This window comes from Mobula birostris, chromosome 1 (assembly GCF_030028105.1).
Source record: "Mobula birostris isolate sMobBir1 chromosome 1, sMobBir1.hap1, whole genome shotgun sequence".
NCBI classification, from domain to species: Eukaryota; Metazoa; Chordata; class Chondrichthyes; order Myliobatiformes; family Myliobatidae; genus Mobula; species Mobula birostris.
The window spans coordinates 221,841,188-221,859,008 of record NC_092370.1 but is presented as its reverse complement, the minus strand read 5'-3'; the positions used below and the strand labels follow the sequence as shown (position 1 = coordinate 221,859,008).

Below are 17,821 nucleotides of genomic sequence, written 5' to 3'. Positions count from 1 at the left end.
AATAACTGTATTGAACAGATTTTAAAAAAGTGCGAAAACAGAAATACTGTATATTAAAAAAAAGTGAGGTAGTGTTCACAGATTCAATGTCCATTTAGGAATCGGATGGCAGAGGGGAAGAAGCTGTTCCTGAATCGCTGAGTGTGTGCCTTCAGGCTTCTGTACCTCCTACCTGATGGTAACAGTGAGAAAACGGCATGCCCTAGGTGCTGGAGGGCCTTAATAATGGACACTGCCTTTCTGAGACACCGCTCCCTAAAGATGTCCTAGGTACTTTGTAGGCTAGTGCCCAAGATGGAGCTGACTAGATTTACAGCCTTCTGCAGCTTCTTTCGGTCCTGTGCAGTAGCCCCTCCATACCAGACAGTATCTGTCTCTACCACCACCCCTGGCAGCGCATTCCACGCACTCACCACTCTCAGTGTACAAAACTTAACTCTGACTTCCCCCCCTATATTTTCCACCAATCATCTTAAAATTACGCCCCTTGTATTAGCTATTTCCACCATGAGAAATAGTCTCTGGCAGTCCACTTGAACTATGCCTTTTATCATCCCTATCAAGTGAGCCAGAGGGTGGGTGAATCTATGGAAATCATTGCCATAGACGGTTGTGGAGGCCAAGTCATTGGGTATATTTAAAGCCGAGGTTGATAGGTTCTTGATTAGTAAAAGCATCAATGGTTATGGGGAGAAGGCAGGAGAATGGGGTTGAGAGGAATAATAAATCAGTCAAGATTGAAGCTCGGAGCAGACTGAACAGGCTGAATGACTTAATTCTGCTTGCTTGTCTTATGGACATTCCTGCAGATACTGTGAGTGAAACGAACACACATGTGGGTATGTGAGGCTCCCCCTGGATTGTGATTCTCTTTTGACAGAACAGAGGTCATTACCTTCTGGGTCTTCGTCATCCTCGTCCTCACTGGACTCGCTGACCAGCACAGTGACCTCTGTGTCGGTCACAGGCCCCCACTCAAAGTAAATCCCAAAGCCAATGTCATAGGTGTCCGTAGCAAAGTCCCAACAGATGCAGGTGCCCTCAGGGTGGGTGGGGACCCGGACAGTGACTACGTTCCCGCGCCGCACCGTCATCAGTCCCGTCTTTTCCCGCTTTACCTTTTCCTTAAATTCTTCAAGCTCTGTGGAAATCCAGGTAGCAGCAGCATCGATGACTGGAACAACTGCAAGGCAAAGCAGGAAAACAGGTTTGATTCCTTTTTTACTCACATTGGCTGCCTGGGCACCACAGACACGATGGCTGCCTACAATGCCACAAGTATCGAGGATTTTACCAACAGCTGGTACTTGGGCAAGATAGAAGCATCATGAGCTAAAAATCTGACACCCAGTTGGACAAGAAGAAACATCAATATATTATGTTATGGAATCTTATTATAATTATATAGAATCTAATAATACATTGATAAGAAGATAATAAAAAGAAAACAAGCAGATAAGTGATCACACATCAAAGTTGCTGGTAAGTGATCACTTCTGGCCAACTGCTCTGCCCGGAACTGCAAGAAACTGCAGAGGGCTGTGGACACAGCTCAGCACATCACAGAAACCAGCCTCTCCTCCATGGACTGTGTCTATACTTCTCACTGCCTCATAAAAGCAGCCAGTACAATCAAAGACACCATGGACCATCCACCATCTTTCTTCTCCCCTCTCCTGTTGGGCAGAACACACAAAAGCCTGAAAACATTAGGCTCAAGGTCAGCTGCTAATCCACTACTATAACACTATTGAAAGGTCTCCTAGTATGAATAGATGGACTCTTAACCTCACAATCTACCTCGTTATTGCCCTTGTACCTTATAGTATGCCTGCACTGCACTTTCTTTGTAGCTGTTACACTTTATTTTGCATTCTGGTACTGTTTTCCCATGAATTACTTCAGTGCACTGTGAAATGAAATGATCCGTATGAACAATATGCAAGACAAGCATTGTCATCATTTTGTGCCGTGTCAATGATGTGGGAAATCATTGCCTTGACCACTGGTAAATTTTTCTACAGAAGTGGTTTACCATTTCCTTTTTCTGGGCAGTGTTTTTACAAGACGGGTGATTCTCACCATTATCAATACTCTTCACAGATTATCTGCCTGGCGTTAGTGGTTGCATAACCAGGACTTGTGATATGTACCAGCTGCTCATACGACCATCTACCACCTGCTCCCATGGCTTTACATAACCATAATCGCGAGGCTAAGCAGGTGCTACACCGTGCCCAGGGGTGACCTACATGCTAGCGGAGGGAAGGAGAGCCTTACATATCCTTTGTTAGAGATGCATCTCCACCCCACCACCCATTATTGGCACATGTTTCATTGTACATGTGACAATAATGAAACAGTTTACCACTCTATGAAGAGAAATGATCACTTCTGGCCACACAGATGAGTTTTTACTGAATGTCCGACAGGAGGGGAGATACACATGTTCAGGGCAAGAAGCTCTCAACCTATCCTCATGAGACATGCTCTCTAATCCAGGCAGCATCCTGGTAAACCTCCTCTACACCCCTCCAAAGCTTCCACAGACTGTTAAAAATGAGGTAGCCAGAACTGAACACAATACTCCAAGTGTGATCGAACTGGGCTTTTACAGAGCTGCAACATTACCTCACAGCTCTAGAATTCAATCCCCCAACTAACGAAGGCCAACACACCATACATCTTCCCAACCTATCAACTTACGCAGCAACTTGAACAGATCAAGCAGCTCCTGTGACACAAGAAGCTCGGACAGAAAAGGAGAACATTGAACCAGGTGCACAGAGCAACAGCAAAGGAATGGGAATTTTCCTCCAGGGCAGCATTGTCAGCGTAAAGCATTCTCTTGGCATGCACAGCACAAGTCCAATACAGAGTTATCTACACTGTCTCAACAACACTCCCAAGGTAGGCAACAGCATTGGTTTGACAGGGAAAAAGATCATTCTGCACCATTCCACGACACACTCCAAGGGTCAGATACAGAGTGAAGTTCGCTCTACACTGTCCCATCAGACACTCCCATGTTCAGACACAGAGTGAAGCTCCCTCCACAGCATCCCATCACTCCTTCTGAGGGCTGGGTCAGGCTGCACAATGTGGGGGAGTCAGAATGCCTACCCCTCTCTCAAGGACACATCTCTACCAGGGTCTCCTTGAGAAAACAAATTTCACGAACTATCTTAATGACAATAAACCTGATTCTGATTATAGAGGGGGCACGTGGTGTCCACTGACTCTTTGGAGGCCCTTGAGAACCAATGGGCAGTGCAGGGGCTGGAGTACATTTCAGAGAGCTGGAATAGCTTTTCATAAAGTCATAAAACATGGAAACAGGCCTTTCTGCTCAGCAGTTCCATGCCAACCAAAATCCCCATCTAAGCTAGTGTTACTTGTCTGCATTTGGCCCATATCCCTTTAAACCTTTCCTATCATGTACCAATCCAAGTGTCTTTTAAATCTCATTAATGTACCTGCCTCAATCACTTCCTCTTCCAGCTGATTCAATGTACTGACCACTCTCAGGGTGAAAAGGTTGCCCCTCAGTTTCCTATTAAATCTTTCCCCTCTCACCTTATACCAATGCCCTCTAATTTTTGATTCCCTTTCTCTGGGAAAAAGACCATGTTCATTTATTCTATCTACGTCCCTCATCATTTTATGCATATTATGATTTTATACATCTCTATAAGATCACCCTCATGATTTTATACATCCTATAAGATCACCCTCACGATTTTATACATCTTTATAAGATCACCTTCATTATTTTATACACCCCTAAAAAATCACCCCAATTTTATACATCCTTGTAAGATCACCCGGATTTTATACATTCCTATAAGATCATCCTCATGATTTTATACATTCCTATAAGATCATCCTCATGATTTTATACATTCCTATAAGATCACCCTCACGATTTTATATATCCCTGTAAGATCACCCTCACAATTTTATACATCCCTGTAAGATCACCCTCACAATTTTATACATCTTCATAAGATCACCTTCATGATTTTATACATCCTTATAAGATCACCTTCATGATTTTATACATCCCAATAAGATCATCCTCACCATTTTATACATTCCTATAAGATCACCCTCATGATTTTATACATTCCTATAAGATCACGTTCATGATTTTATACATCCCTATAAGATCATCCTCACGATTTTATACATTCCTATAAGATCACGTTCATGATTTTATACATCCCTATAAGATTACCCTAATTTTATAAATCCCTATAAGATCACCCTGATTTTATACATTCCTGTAGGATCACCCTCATGATTTTATACATTCCTATAAGATCACCCTCACAATTTTATACATCTTCATAAGATCACCTTCATGATTTTATACATTCCTATAAGATCACCCTCATGATTTTATACATTCCTATAAGATCACGTTCATGATTTTATACATCCCTATAAGATTACCCTAATTTTATAAATCCCTATAAGATCACCCTGATTTTATACATTCCTGTAGGATCACCCTCATGATTTTATACATTCCTATAAGATCACCCTCACAATTTTATACATCTTTATAAGATCACTCTCATAATTTTATACATCCTATAAGATCACCCTCACGATTTTATACATTCCTATAAGATCACCCTCACGATTTTATACATCTTTATAAGATCACCTTCATTTTATACATCCCTATAAGATCACCCCGATTTTATACATCCCTATAAGATCACCCTCATGATTTTATACATTCCTATAAGATCACCCTCATGATTTTATACATCCCTATAAGATCACCCTCACGATTTTATACATTCCTATAAGATCACAGTCATGATTTTATACATCTTTATAAGATCATCTTCATGATTTTATACATCCCTATAAGATCACCCCGATTTTATACATCCCTATAAGATCACCTCTCATTCTGCAATGCTCCAATAAAAAAGTCCCAGCCTGCTCAACCTCTCTACATAACTCAATCTCTTGAGTTCCAGCAACATCTCTTTGCAGCTTAAGTGTTGTAAACATATTTATTTTACAGAAATTGAAACAGTACACACCTCTGCCAGGACCATCCAGTGGATCAGGGGGTAACTTCTCTGGGCCTCCGTGGTCAGACTGAATGATCACAAAGTCGTTGCTGACTTTGCGAACCCGATAAGCAGCAAGGGCAGTTTTAGCCACCTCACAGGGCGTGTTGAGCTGGGCATGCTGAACAGAGAACAAAGAACATAAAACAGTACTGCACAGTACAGGACCTACACCCCACAATGTTGTGCCAACCTTTAGCCTACTCTAAGATTAATCTAACCCTTGCCTCCCACATAACCCTCAATTTTTCTATCATCCATATGCCCATCCAAGAATTTTTTAAATGTCACTAACGTATTTGCCTCTACCAGCATCGCTGGCAGTGTGTTCAATGCACCCACAATTCTCTGTGTAAAAATATCTATTTCTGACATACACCCTATACTTTCCTCCAATTATCTTAAAATTACAGTATGTCTCCCATATTAGCCATTACCTCTATTCATCTCATACACCTCTATCAAGTCACCTTTCATCCTCCTTTGCTCCAAAACAAAAATCCCTAAATCGCGCAACCTTTCCTCATAAGGTGTGTTCCCTAATCCAGACAGCATAACGGTAATTCTCCTCTGCACCCTCTCTAAATCTTCCACATCCTTCCTATAAATGAAAACAAATCTTCTCAGTAAAGGGTAGAGATTGAAGATTTAGGGAGGGTGTGCATTCCCACCACAGGGCAACCCCTCAAAGCAAACACAACATGCAACGGGCATCACCACGGCTCCCAAATTTTCCCAGAGTTACTAGGTATTTATGACAGACCATCAATTCACCTCCTGGTGCTGGAGGTAAATGCTACAGGGGAAATTCAGTGGACTTAAGAGGCAAAATATTATGGTAACAGAATAAAAAAAAAGGGACAAAGTACCACCCGCAGAATATGAAAAGATACACCTTGGTCAGCACGGACAAGCTGGACTAAAAGGTCTGTTACCAGGACAGGGGTGAGGACGATGCTTCAATTTCCCACTCCGAACCAGACAACAGGAACCTCACAGAGGACAGAGCTACCATGGAGATTCACCAGAATAACATAGGTTACATTGCAAGATTCTCCAGAGATTATGAATAAAATTGAAAGAAAATTTACAAGGATGTTGCTGGGACTTAAATACCTGAGTTATAGGGAAAGGCTGAATAGTTTAGGACTTTATTCTCTAGAGCACAAGGGGAGGAGGGGAGATTTTATACAGTTATACAGCACTATGAGGGACATAAATAGGGTAAATGCAAGCAGGCTTTCCTCACTGAGGTTGAGCGAGATTAGAACTAGAGATAATGGATTAAAGATGAAAGGTGAAAGGCACCACACTTCTTCACTCAATGGGGTGGCACTAGTGTGGAATAAGCTGTCAGTGGAAGTGGTAGATACCCGTTTGATAGCAACATTTGGATTAGTACATGGATTGGACGGTTGCAGTTCAGGACTGGCGATGGGAGGAGGCAGAATAACAGTTCAGCACAGACTAGATGGGCTCAGGGGCCTGTTTCTTTGCTGTAGTGTTCTATGACTAAGCTGCTGTTTCTTTAAAAATGCAAAATGAGAGAACATTTTCTGAGTTACTCAAATCAGTAAATGGGAATAAATGCGTAAAAAGAGAGTTTTCCTTTGCCTGTCTGGAGATTTAAAGGGAAGAGGTCACCTTTAGAAAATCTGTTGTGTCAGAATGCAATTCTTTATACAAAGCTAGTGGACACCTATAATTTCTCTTCCAAAATTTCTGTTCAAAAATCTGAAAACTCATGAACACTACTTTGTTTTTCCTTTTTTTACATGTTCAAGATTCAAATTTATTTATCACATGTATATCGGAACATCCAGTGAAATGCATCATTTGTGTCAACAATCATCACAGTCCGAGGACGTGCTGGAGGCAGCCCCCAAATGTCATCAAGTTCGAGAATCAATAACGCAATCCTCACTCAGAACTGAAGTCTCACGGACAAGAAAGCACTGGAGCCTCAAGAAGGAAAGGGTGCCTCAGAGATCCTAGTCTGTCCCTTTGAGATACAAAGACATTACCCTTCACTTTCTCCCACCTAAAATCAGACCGGATCCAGCTTGCCACTTCCCTTTGGATCCTGTTTGTTTTTCTTGATCAATCTGCCACGTGGAACCTCTGCAGAAGTTGTGCTAAAAATCCAAGGAAGTATACCCACACAGACTTTACCTCCTCAATAGAAACCTCAGTGTAAGTTACTGACAAACTTCATGCAACTAGTCTGTGAACGCTGTCCTCAGTTCATCTGTGGTTTACTTTGTTAGGAGCTTGAGGAGATTCAGTGTGTCACCAAAGAGTCTAAAAAATTTCTAGAGATGGTTGCATTACTGCCTGGCATGGAGACTCCAATTCACAGGATTGCAAGAAGCTGCAGAAGGTTGCATACTCAGTCAGTTCCATCATGAGTACTACACCAAACCCACCACCCCCCCCTCCCAACCAGAAGACATCTTCACGAGTTGGTGCCTCAAGAAGGCTACAACCTTAATTTAGGAGCCTCAGCACCTGGGACGTGCCCTCTTCTCATTACTAGCACCAGGGAAGAGGTACAGGAGACCGATGACCTACACTGAATGACTCTTCCCCTCCGCCATCAGATTTTTGAACAGTCTATGAACTCATGAACACTACTTTGTTTTTCCTTTTTTTACACTATTTATGTTTGTAACTTATAATAATAAAGGCAAGGTAGTGTAGCAGCACTATTGCTTTATAGCGCCAACAATCACCAATCTAGGTTCGAATCCGGCTGCTGCCTCTAAGTTCGTATATCCTCCCTGTGACTGCGTACGTTCTCTGATCACTCTGGTTTCCTCCCACATTACAAAGACGTACGGATTAGGTTTAGTAAGTGGTGGGTATGCTGTGTTGGCGACATTTGCGGGCTGCCCCCAGCACGCCCTCAGACTGTGTTAGTCATTGATGCATTTCACTGTACATTTTGGTGCACAAGTAACAAATAAAAGTAATCTTTATCTTTTTTTATGCCATGCTGCCACAAAACAAATTTCATGAAATGTCGGTGAAATTGATTCTGATACGGATCTAAAATAATCTGAACTCAGCCGTGTGGCGTTGCCTGATGAGGGGCTGGAGAAAGGATCCCTGGCCACATTATGTGTCGTTGAGTTAAAAATAGTAGAGTGTTGAGGGAAACTGGTTCAGAAGCATAAACTACACACCTGCTGGGATCGTTCATCCGCAGATGCTGTCAGCTGGTCCAGTCGATCTTCCACACCTTCTCCAGAACCAGCTTCTGTTTCCGCTGTCATCGGTTTTGCATTCTGGGGCCTCTCGAGGAAAAAGGAAATCCTCAATCAAAAATAAATGCCAACCTAGATGCTGCCCATCCCCGTGCCGAGCGGAAATACCCCAGGCAAGCAGTGTTGTAAATGAGGGCTGCCCTAAGTGCATGGCAGAGCCGTGCACAGCTGGAGTAGTAGTATCTGTGTTATCTGAAACACTGGAGGTGAAGTGTAAGCAGGAGAGCTTGAAGTGGGGCTAAGCAACACAAACACTCAGTCCTACATGCCAACAAAGTTCATGAGAATATTCCCTGGAATGAAAGGGTTAAAATATGATGACCATTTAAGGGCTCTGGAAGGCGTTGCATAGATATTTTTTTTTCCTTAAACTGGTTCATCAGCACAGAATTGTTTCAGTACCGTTAGTAAATGAAGTGAAGCAAACTGGATTGATTACGCAGCAATGAGCTCTAACAATAGCGTGCACTCTATAGATTGACTGAAGGGCCTTTTCTTTATTTTGTATTAAAAGGTATTATTTTGTTTGCTATAGCTTAAAATATTTTGTCAATACAATTTCATTCTAAGTTTAGGTTGATGCGAGTTAAATTATTGTTTCCTAGTGAACAATAAATTTGCATGGATGTGTCAGTATTCATACGGGTAACTGTTTTATTTTCCTTAGAAGAAACATTCAAACTTTTATGTTTTGTGTTTACTCGAATCATATTTACCCTAGGCCTGTTTACTTATTGGAAATGGCCATTTCATTGTTATTCCCCATGTATTGTAGAGTTACAGAATATTGCTGTTAGGTTGTATTCACAGTAATAGCTAACCCATCACGAGCCTACGGTGAGAGGATTACACTTAAAAGTGAAGTTTAATATGTTCTTGATTAGTAAGGGTGTCAAAGGTTACAGGGAGAAGGCAGGAGAATGGGGTTGAGAGGGAAAATAAATCAGCCATGATTGAATGGCAGAGCTCGATGTCTTACGGCCCAATGTCAGCAGGGATCAGGCTGGTGACTAAACTACAACAGGGTCAGCTAAGGCGTCGGGACTTTAGGTATATAAGGAGAGGAGAATCTGCCTGATCTGGAATCATTATCATTGCTGTGTACATACATCTACTGATGCTTCTGGACACTTCTTCAGTGATGTTCCTGGAATCATCGGGTGTTTCGGGTCTTTCAACATCATACAACCTCCTCCAGGTGACCCAGTCGGGGCTGATCAGACCCCAGCTTGTGTCCAGATGGCTAGCTACTTATGACTCCATTTGGACAATATGTGACAAATAAAACTAATCTCTCTTGGAGTAGTACTATGGCATTTTATGAATAAAACATGCAAGAGTCGTTTGATGTGTTTAACAAAAACCACAGCTATTTACTTCCATTACGAACAAACCAAAAGTAGTCAGACACCTTCTCTTAAAGTAAACACAACAACTCAATGGTGGTGTTTGTGAATTATATGGAACAGTTTCTATTATGAATATGTGTCATCCGTCACTCATTACATTACCCTACACAGCACCCACCCCCAGAATTCACCAAAACCGGTATTGAGAGTGTGTCTGGAGCTCAAATGAGTCACCCGGCTCTGGTCTTATGTGCTTAGGCTGGAGTAACAGCAGGTGCCTCTGGGTTGTCCATGGGTGTGTAGACATGCACATGATCATGTCATGATGCAGGGGGTAATGACAGTGGAACCTTCCAGATCTTGGTGGGCCAGTTTAAAGCAATCTACAGAAATACATTCAGTTTTACCCTTCCTATCTACAATAAAAGTCTTTTCACCCTGTTCCAAAACTCGGAACGGGACATCATAAGGGGGTATTTATGTGCATTATGGCGGACAAAAATGAACAAGGTAGAATGTGGGTCAACTAGAACCCCCCAACAGTGCTGTACACCATGACAGGAGGTAGGAATTGGTGTAAAAGAATTGAGTTTGCTGAGGAGGACAGCACCCCACTGAGATGCTGACCAAGCCGTTGTGGTGTCATGAATAAAATCACCCAGCACCCAGACACCAGCTCAGCTGCCGTCTTCTTTTGGAGTCGTCCTGAGCCCTAGCAGGATCCACGGGAGACGACGGTGCCAACACTTGTCCATCAGGGAGGTCCTCAGAGCAGCCTTTAAGGTGAAACCGCTCCCCTAGGCATTGGACTGCAAGCCATATGCTGTGGTGTGATGAAATTTAACACCGAGGTTCTGGGCCATTGCAGCCCACAGGTCTGACATGAATTAGGGACCACAGTCAGAAGAAATATAAGACCCAAAACACATCTGCAGCCAATGCGACGCTAGAGGGAAAACCTCTGGCCACCTGGTGATACAGTCCACTGTGGGGGGAGTGGGGGCGGCAGAGGACCAACCAGGTTCACATTGACGTGGTCAAACCGTCACTCAGGGACCTCAAAAGGAGCTGATGGTGCCCAAACGTGACAGTTAATTTTCGCCCACTGACACACAACACAGGATGCACTCCAGTCTCACAAATCCTCCCTAAGGCTGTGCCACACAAACTTTAAAGCAACCAGCTTCTGTGAAGACTTCCCGTCGGGATGTGAAAGTCAATGAATTGAGTTAAAAACAGTACTGTATGCCTCTGGTTTGCCGGCACTATGGGGAAAGGGCGACCGGTTGAGACATCGTACAGGAGAGAAACTCTTGCGTCTCCAAACTTGATGTCAGCCAACTGCAGAGCTATGTCTGCTGTCCTGTGAGCCTAGACCTTTGGGTTGACCAGTAGTCAACCCCGATGTGTACGGCACTGACAGCAGGCTGTGAGAGGCAATCAGCCACAGTATTATTTTTCCCTTCAATGTGCTGAATGTCAGTCATGAAATCCAAAATGTAGGCCTAAGGTGCTGCTGCCATGCAGACCAAGGGTATGCAGGTGTGCTTTACCTGCATACAATGCCAAGCATTTCCATGTTAGCAAACTCAGCCTTCATGCTGGCCAGATTTTCTGAGTCCAGTCTACGTTTAGGGTCATGGACCAGAGACAATTGTGGAAATGTGATGCTTGAATGCATGCTTTGTGACTGTAGTGGAAAATGTAGGTTTGGTGAGGTTTGGGAATTCACCCAGCAGGTGAGTGAATTCACATATGGTGGCACATGTGCTAGACAAGAGCCGTCCTGGGAAACTTACTGGGGCTACAGGGTAACGATCTAAAGTCCTTTGCATTCACCAGCAGGCAGTTTTTAAGATCTACTAACAGTCCTTTGATGCACAGGAAATCTGCACTGAGCAGAGGTCTAGGAACTTTAGCCAAGAAAAAGTCTCATGTGTAGCATTGTCCACTAAAGCAGAGCATCATGTGTCATGTCCCCCACCTCCAGATCCTGCTGCCGTCGGCTGCCTCTGGTGAGGACCTGATGCTCCCTGCTTTCTAATCAATAGGTGATGCTGGCAGCACACTCACTTGAGCGCCTGTGTCTCACAGGAAGTATCACCCAGAAAGGGTGCCTATAATGAACCCTAGATGATACCAGGAGCTGGAAACCACAGTGATCACAGAGCTCCAACGTCCCGATGCACTGGCACTGTCGAAGCTGCATGGCAGTAGGCATTCCTTGGCATTTCATATTGAAGCGTGCATGGTAAAAAACATTGACCCAGCATAGTCTGCTTCAGAAACAGGGACACGAGTCTACTGAATGCTCTGCTGACAGGGCTTATTGAGACAGGGAAAAGAGGTGGAACGATGCACCTCCGCCTGGCTAAGTGCGGACGATCAGCCATTTTAGCAAGCTCCCTATAGTCCTTCACAGGTGTATTAGCAAGGGCTGTGCAAACTTGATCAGACATTTGCTGCAAAAAGAGTTCTTTAAAAATAAAACAAGGATGGTGATTGCTTAGGAGTGAAAGCATGTGGTCCATTAGTTCATAAGGACTAGCGTCAGCCAGGCTGGGCAAGAAGAACAACTGTTAGGTGTACTCAGACTCTGACAGTCCAGAAGTCTATAATAGCTGAGTTTTCAGAGTGATATATTTATCACATACAGGCAGGTTGTCTAGTAAACTCACCACGCTGGCTGCAGTGGAACTACTTAGTGATGCTACGACATAGTCAAATGTGGTACTGTCCACGGTGATTTCTTGCAGCATGAACTGGGCTTCTGCCTGTACAAACCATGCCGTAGTCAAGTGTGCTGCTCCCAAAACTCCAGCAGCTTCAAAGCGACTCCATTGGTCTGAGAGTGTTAGAGTCACCAATGTTGGATTTTGTGAATAAAACACGAGTTTTTTTTATGTGCTTAACAAAAGCCACAGCCTTTACTTCCATTAAGAACAATCAAAAGTATGATTGAATTCATATTGCAATTTGAAAGGGAGAAGCACAAGCCACATGTATCGGTGTCACAATGGAATAAAGGGAATTCAAGACGCATGAGAGAGGAGCTTGCCTAGGTCAACTGGAGGGGGGATACTGATGTGGATGATGACAGAGGTGGCTGAAGTTTCTGGGAATAGTTCACAAGGTGCAGGATAGATATGCCCCACAGAAGTTGTTCTCAAATGGCAGTGCAAGGCAACCATGTTATAATTATGTGGTTTTGGTCAGTTTTAGTCTTGGTCGTCTTGTGTTTCTGTGATATCATACCGGAGAAACATTGTATCATTTTTTAATGCATGCATTTCTAAATAAATGAGGACTGAGTGTCCTCATAATCTAATCTCTTAAAGTGAGTACACAACAACTTCTGTGAATTATGTAGAACAATTTCCATTATGAACAATGTGTCATCTTTTACCCAATACATTACCCTATAGTACAAGATAAAACAATGAGAATGCAGAACAGTGTTACAGTTACAGAGAAAGTGCAGTGCAGGCAGACAATAAGGTACAGAAGCGGTCCATTCAAAAGTCTGATAACATATGTATAATGCATAGTCTGGTAAATGCTGGGGATGTGGATCAATGCATGGTGTGATGCATATTGGAACATCTGACCAATGTAGGACATATACTATGAGTGGTAGGGCATTAGTGAGTGCCATGGAACAGAGGGAGGTAGGAATACAAGTGCATTGTGTGTTGAAGGTGACATCACAGGTAGACGGGGTAGTGAAAAAGACATTTGGTACTGTATCAGTCAGACATTATGGGAGCTGGGATATTATAGACCATCAAACACTACAGCACAACACAGGCCGTTTCAACCTTTTAACTCACTCTAAAATCAATGTAATCCTTCCCTCCTACGTAGCCCTTTGTTGAGAGGGGATCGAGAGGGAAAAGCTAAAGTCAGATATATCAGTATTACAGTGGGATAAAGGAAGGCATGAGAGGGGAGTTGGCCAAAGTTGACTGGAAGAGGACACTAGCAGGGATGATGGCAGGGAAGCAATGGCTGGAGTTTCTGGGAGGAAAACTCAGAAGGCACAGGTAGATACATCCTAAAGAAGAGGAAGTATTCCAAAGGGAAGATGACACAACCATGGTTGACAAGAGAAGTCAAAACCAACATAAAAGCTGAAGAGAGGGCATATAATAGAGCAAAAATTAGTGGGAAGCTAGAGGATTGGGAAAACCAGTAAAAACCAACAGAAGGCAACCAAAAACTCGATGGGGCAGAGAGAAGAGATTACATATGAAGGCAAGCTAACAAATAATATTAAAAAGGATTCCAAAAGTTTTTTCAAGTATATAAAGAGTAAAAGAGAGATGAGAGTAGACAATGGACCTCTGGAAAATTACAATGGAGAGATAGTAACAGGGGACACAAAAACAGCTCACAACTGACTAAGTATTTTGAATCCGTCTTCACAATGGAAAACACATATTATGCCGGAGGTTTGAGAGTGTCAAGAGCTAGAAGTGAGTGCAGTTGCTATTACTTGGGAGATGGTGCTTGGAAAACTGGAAGGTCTGAAGGAAGATAAGTCACCTGGACTTGATGGACTGCACCCCCGGGGTTCTAAAAAAGGTAAGATCTTTCAAGAATCAACAGATTTTGACAGTTCCTAAGGACTGGGAAATTGCAAATATCACTCCACTCTTCAAGAAGGGAGGGATACAGAAGAGAGGAAATTATAAGCCAGTTAGTCTGATCTCAGTGGTTGGGAAGATGCTGGAGTCAATTGTTAAGGGTGTGGTTTGGGGTACTTGGAGGCACATGATAAAATAGGCTGTAGTCAGCATGGAATCTTGCCTAACAAATCTGTTGGAATTCTTTGAAGAATTAACAAGCAGGATAGACGAAGGAGAATTGGTGGATGTTGTGTACTTGGATCTTCAGAAGACCTTTTGACAAGGTGCCACACACGAAGCTCCTAATCAAGATAAGAGTCCATGGTATTTTTGGAAAGATACTAGCATGGACAGAGCATTAGCTGATTGATAGGAGGCAAAGAGTGAGAATTAAGGTATCCTTTTCGGATTGCATGCCGGTGATTAGTGGCGTTCCACAGGGATTTGTGTTGGAGCCACTTCTTTTTGTGCTGTCAATGATTCGGATGATGAAATTGATGGCTTTGTTGCCAAGTTTGCAGGTGATACAAGATGGATGGAGGGGCAGTTAGCATTGAGGAAGCACAGAGGCTGCAGAATGACTTAAACAGATCAGGAGAATGGGCAAAGAAGTAGCAGATGGAATACAGTTGGAAAATGTATGGTCATGCACTTTGGTAGAAGGAATAAAAGCAAAGACTATTTTCTAAACAGGGAAAAAATTCAAAAATCAGAGATGCAAAGGAATTTGGGAATTCTAGTGCAGAATTCCGTAAAGGTTAACTTGCAGGTTGAACTGGTGGCAAGGAAGGCAAATGCAATGTTAGCATTCATTTTAAGAGGACTAGAATATAAAAGCAAGGACGTAATGCTGAGGCACTATAACGCACTGGTGAGGCCTCACTTGGAGAATTGTGAGCAGTTTTAGGCCCCTTATTTAAGAAAGGATGTGCTGACATTGGAGAGGGTTCAGAAGAGGTTCACCAGAATGAAAGGATTATCATAAGAGCAGCGATTGAAGGTTCTGGGCCTGTACTCACTGAAATTTGGGAGAATGAGGAGGGGATTGCATTGAAACCTATCGAAAGTTGAAAGGCCCAGATAAAGTGGATATGAACAAGATGTTTCCTTTGGTGGGAGAGTCTAGAACCAGAGGGAACAGCCTCAAAATAGAGGGACATCCATTTAGGGAGGAATTTCTTTAGCTAGAGGGTGGTGAATCTGTGGAATTCGCTGCCACAGGCGGCTGTGAAGGCCAGGTCACTGGGTGTATTTTAGGCGGAGGCTGATAGGTCCTTGATAACCCACCAAGAAGGCAGAAGGCAGGAGACTGGAGTTAAGAGAGAAGTAGATCAGCTATAATGAAATTGCAGAGCAGACTCGATGGGCCAAATGGTCTAATTCTGCTCCTATGTCTTCTGGTCTTATTTTGCCATCATCCAGGTGTCTATCTAAGATTCACTTAAATACCCCTAATGTATCTGCTCCAGTACCAACCCAGGCAGGATGTTCCATACACACTCTACTCTCAGTGTATAAAACTTTCCTCGATATAGCCCCTATACTACAAATTATGCCCCTTGGTATTCGCCATTTCCAACCTGGAAAAAGGCTCTGGTGTCCACTCAATCTCTGCCTCTTACCTGAACTGCTGCTGAGCCAGTGGATCTGGACTCCAGCAACCGAAATCAGAAGCAGCCAAGGGAATGAAAAGCTCCTAATTTTGGGAGTAAACATACTTTATAAATGAGTCCGGCTGCACAAACTCCAGTAATTGCATTATCACAATTGCCCCTCCCACAGTAATCACTCCCTGAGCGACCAATGCTTCTGGGAACACTGCGGTAATTAGAGCAAACTTCAGGTTACAATCACAACTGGCTCAGTCCCACAAAATCACACAGAATTAAATCACAGCTGCTGCCACTAACCCCTTCTGCCTGCACGGCATCTCTCGCCTACGATTAGCCCCAAGACAGCAGAATTTCTCAATCGCAGCTGGGGCTTCACTGGTCAGAAACAAGGCCAACTCCCCAACCAACTCCCAGCTCACAACTGAAAGATGCAGTTGTTACTAAGATTCTATTCACGTTACCAGAGACTGGTACAAATTTCAACACACACTAAATGCTGGAGGAACTCATGCAATTTATTGGCCGGCACCTGGTTAGCGTTACACTTTACAGCGCAGTGAAACTGGATCAATTCTGTCTCTGTCTGCAAGGTGCTTGTATGTTCTCCCCATGACCACGTGGGTTTCCTCTGGGTGCTGAAGTTTCCTCCCACATTCCAAAAGGTGTACGGATAAGTAGGTCAATTGCTGACATGGTGTAATTGGGTGGTACGGCTCACTGGGCTAGCAGGACCTGCTACTGTGGTGTATCTCTAAATAAAAAATAACTCAACAGGTTGGGCAGCATCTACGGAAAGGAATACACAGTCAGCTTTCTGGGCCGAGACCCCATTAGGACTGGAGGGGGTTAGAGGGAGAAGTACTGTACAAGCTGGCAGGTGATAGATGAGACCATGTGAGGAGGGTGCTGGGGGGTTGGAATGAAGTGAGAAGCTGGGAGCTGATAAATGGAAAAGGTAAAAGGCTGAAGAAGGAATCTAAACAGAGAGGACAGTGGACCATGGAAGGAAGCAAAGGAGGAGGGGAACCAGAGGGAGCTGACGGGCAGGTGAGGAGAAGGGGTGAAATGGGAACCAAAATGGGGAATGGAAAAAGAGAGAAGGGGGAAAGGGAAGAAATTGCTAGAAATTAGAGAAATTGATGTTCATACTATCAGATTGGAGGCTACCCAAGCGGAATGTGGGTGTGGCCTCATCATGGCTGCATAGGAGGCCATGAACCAACATGTCGGAATGGGAGATCAAATTAAAACCCCAATGAAGAGGATCGCAAGAGGCTGCAGAGGATTATAGACTCAACCAGCTGCATGATGGGCACGACCTTTCTCACCATTCACGACAGCTTCAAGAGGTAAGGACCACCATCAACTGGGACATGCCCTCTTCTCATTACTACCATCGGGGAGGAGGTACAGGAGCCTGAAGACAATGATTCAGAAAAAGCTTCATCATTCCACCGCCACCATTTCTGAATGGACCATGAACTCGTCAACACTACCTCATTATTCATTTATCTTTGCACTGTTTAGTTTTGTAATTTATAGATTTTTAAGTCTTGCATTGTACTGTTGCTACAAAACAAAAAACTCAGGTCATACTATGCTGCTGCAAAATAAAAAGAGTGCTCATGGGGGGAACTCATTTTATTTTGTGGCAACACAATAGCAGAGACTGTAAAACCATAAGACATAGGAGCAGAATTAAGCCATTCAGCCCAGCGAGTCTGATCAACCATTCCATCATGGCTGATTTATTATCCCTCTCAACCCCATTCTCCTGCCTTCTCCCCATGACCTCTGCGCTCTGTATAATAAAGAACCTATCAAACTTCGCTTTAAACACTCCTAGTCTGACCAATGTCTGATAGAGCCTCA

The 17,821-nt window shown here is 43.4% G+C and overlaps 1 protein-coding gene across 1 annotated transcript in view; it reads right to left on the bottom strand.

The window, feature by feature from the left end:
* Positions 1-17,821, bottom strand: part of tmed8 (transmembrane p24 trafficking protein 8) — a 44,520-nt gene that overhangs the window by 11,846 nt on the left and 14,853 nt on the right. The window contains exons 3-5 of the mRNA XM_072272000.1: positions 8,279-8,387; positions 5,064-5,214; positions 896-1,183 (exon numbers count right to left, since the gene is read on the bottom strand). Of these exons, the coding sequence (XP_072128101.1) occupies positions 896-1,183; positions 5,064-5,214; positions 8,279-8,387 (548 nt within the window). The remainder of the gene's footprint in view (positions 1-895; positions 1,184-5,063; positions 5,215-8,278; positions 8,388-17,821) is intronic.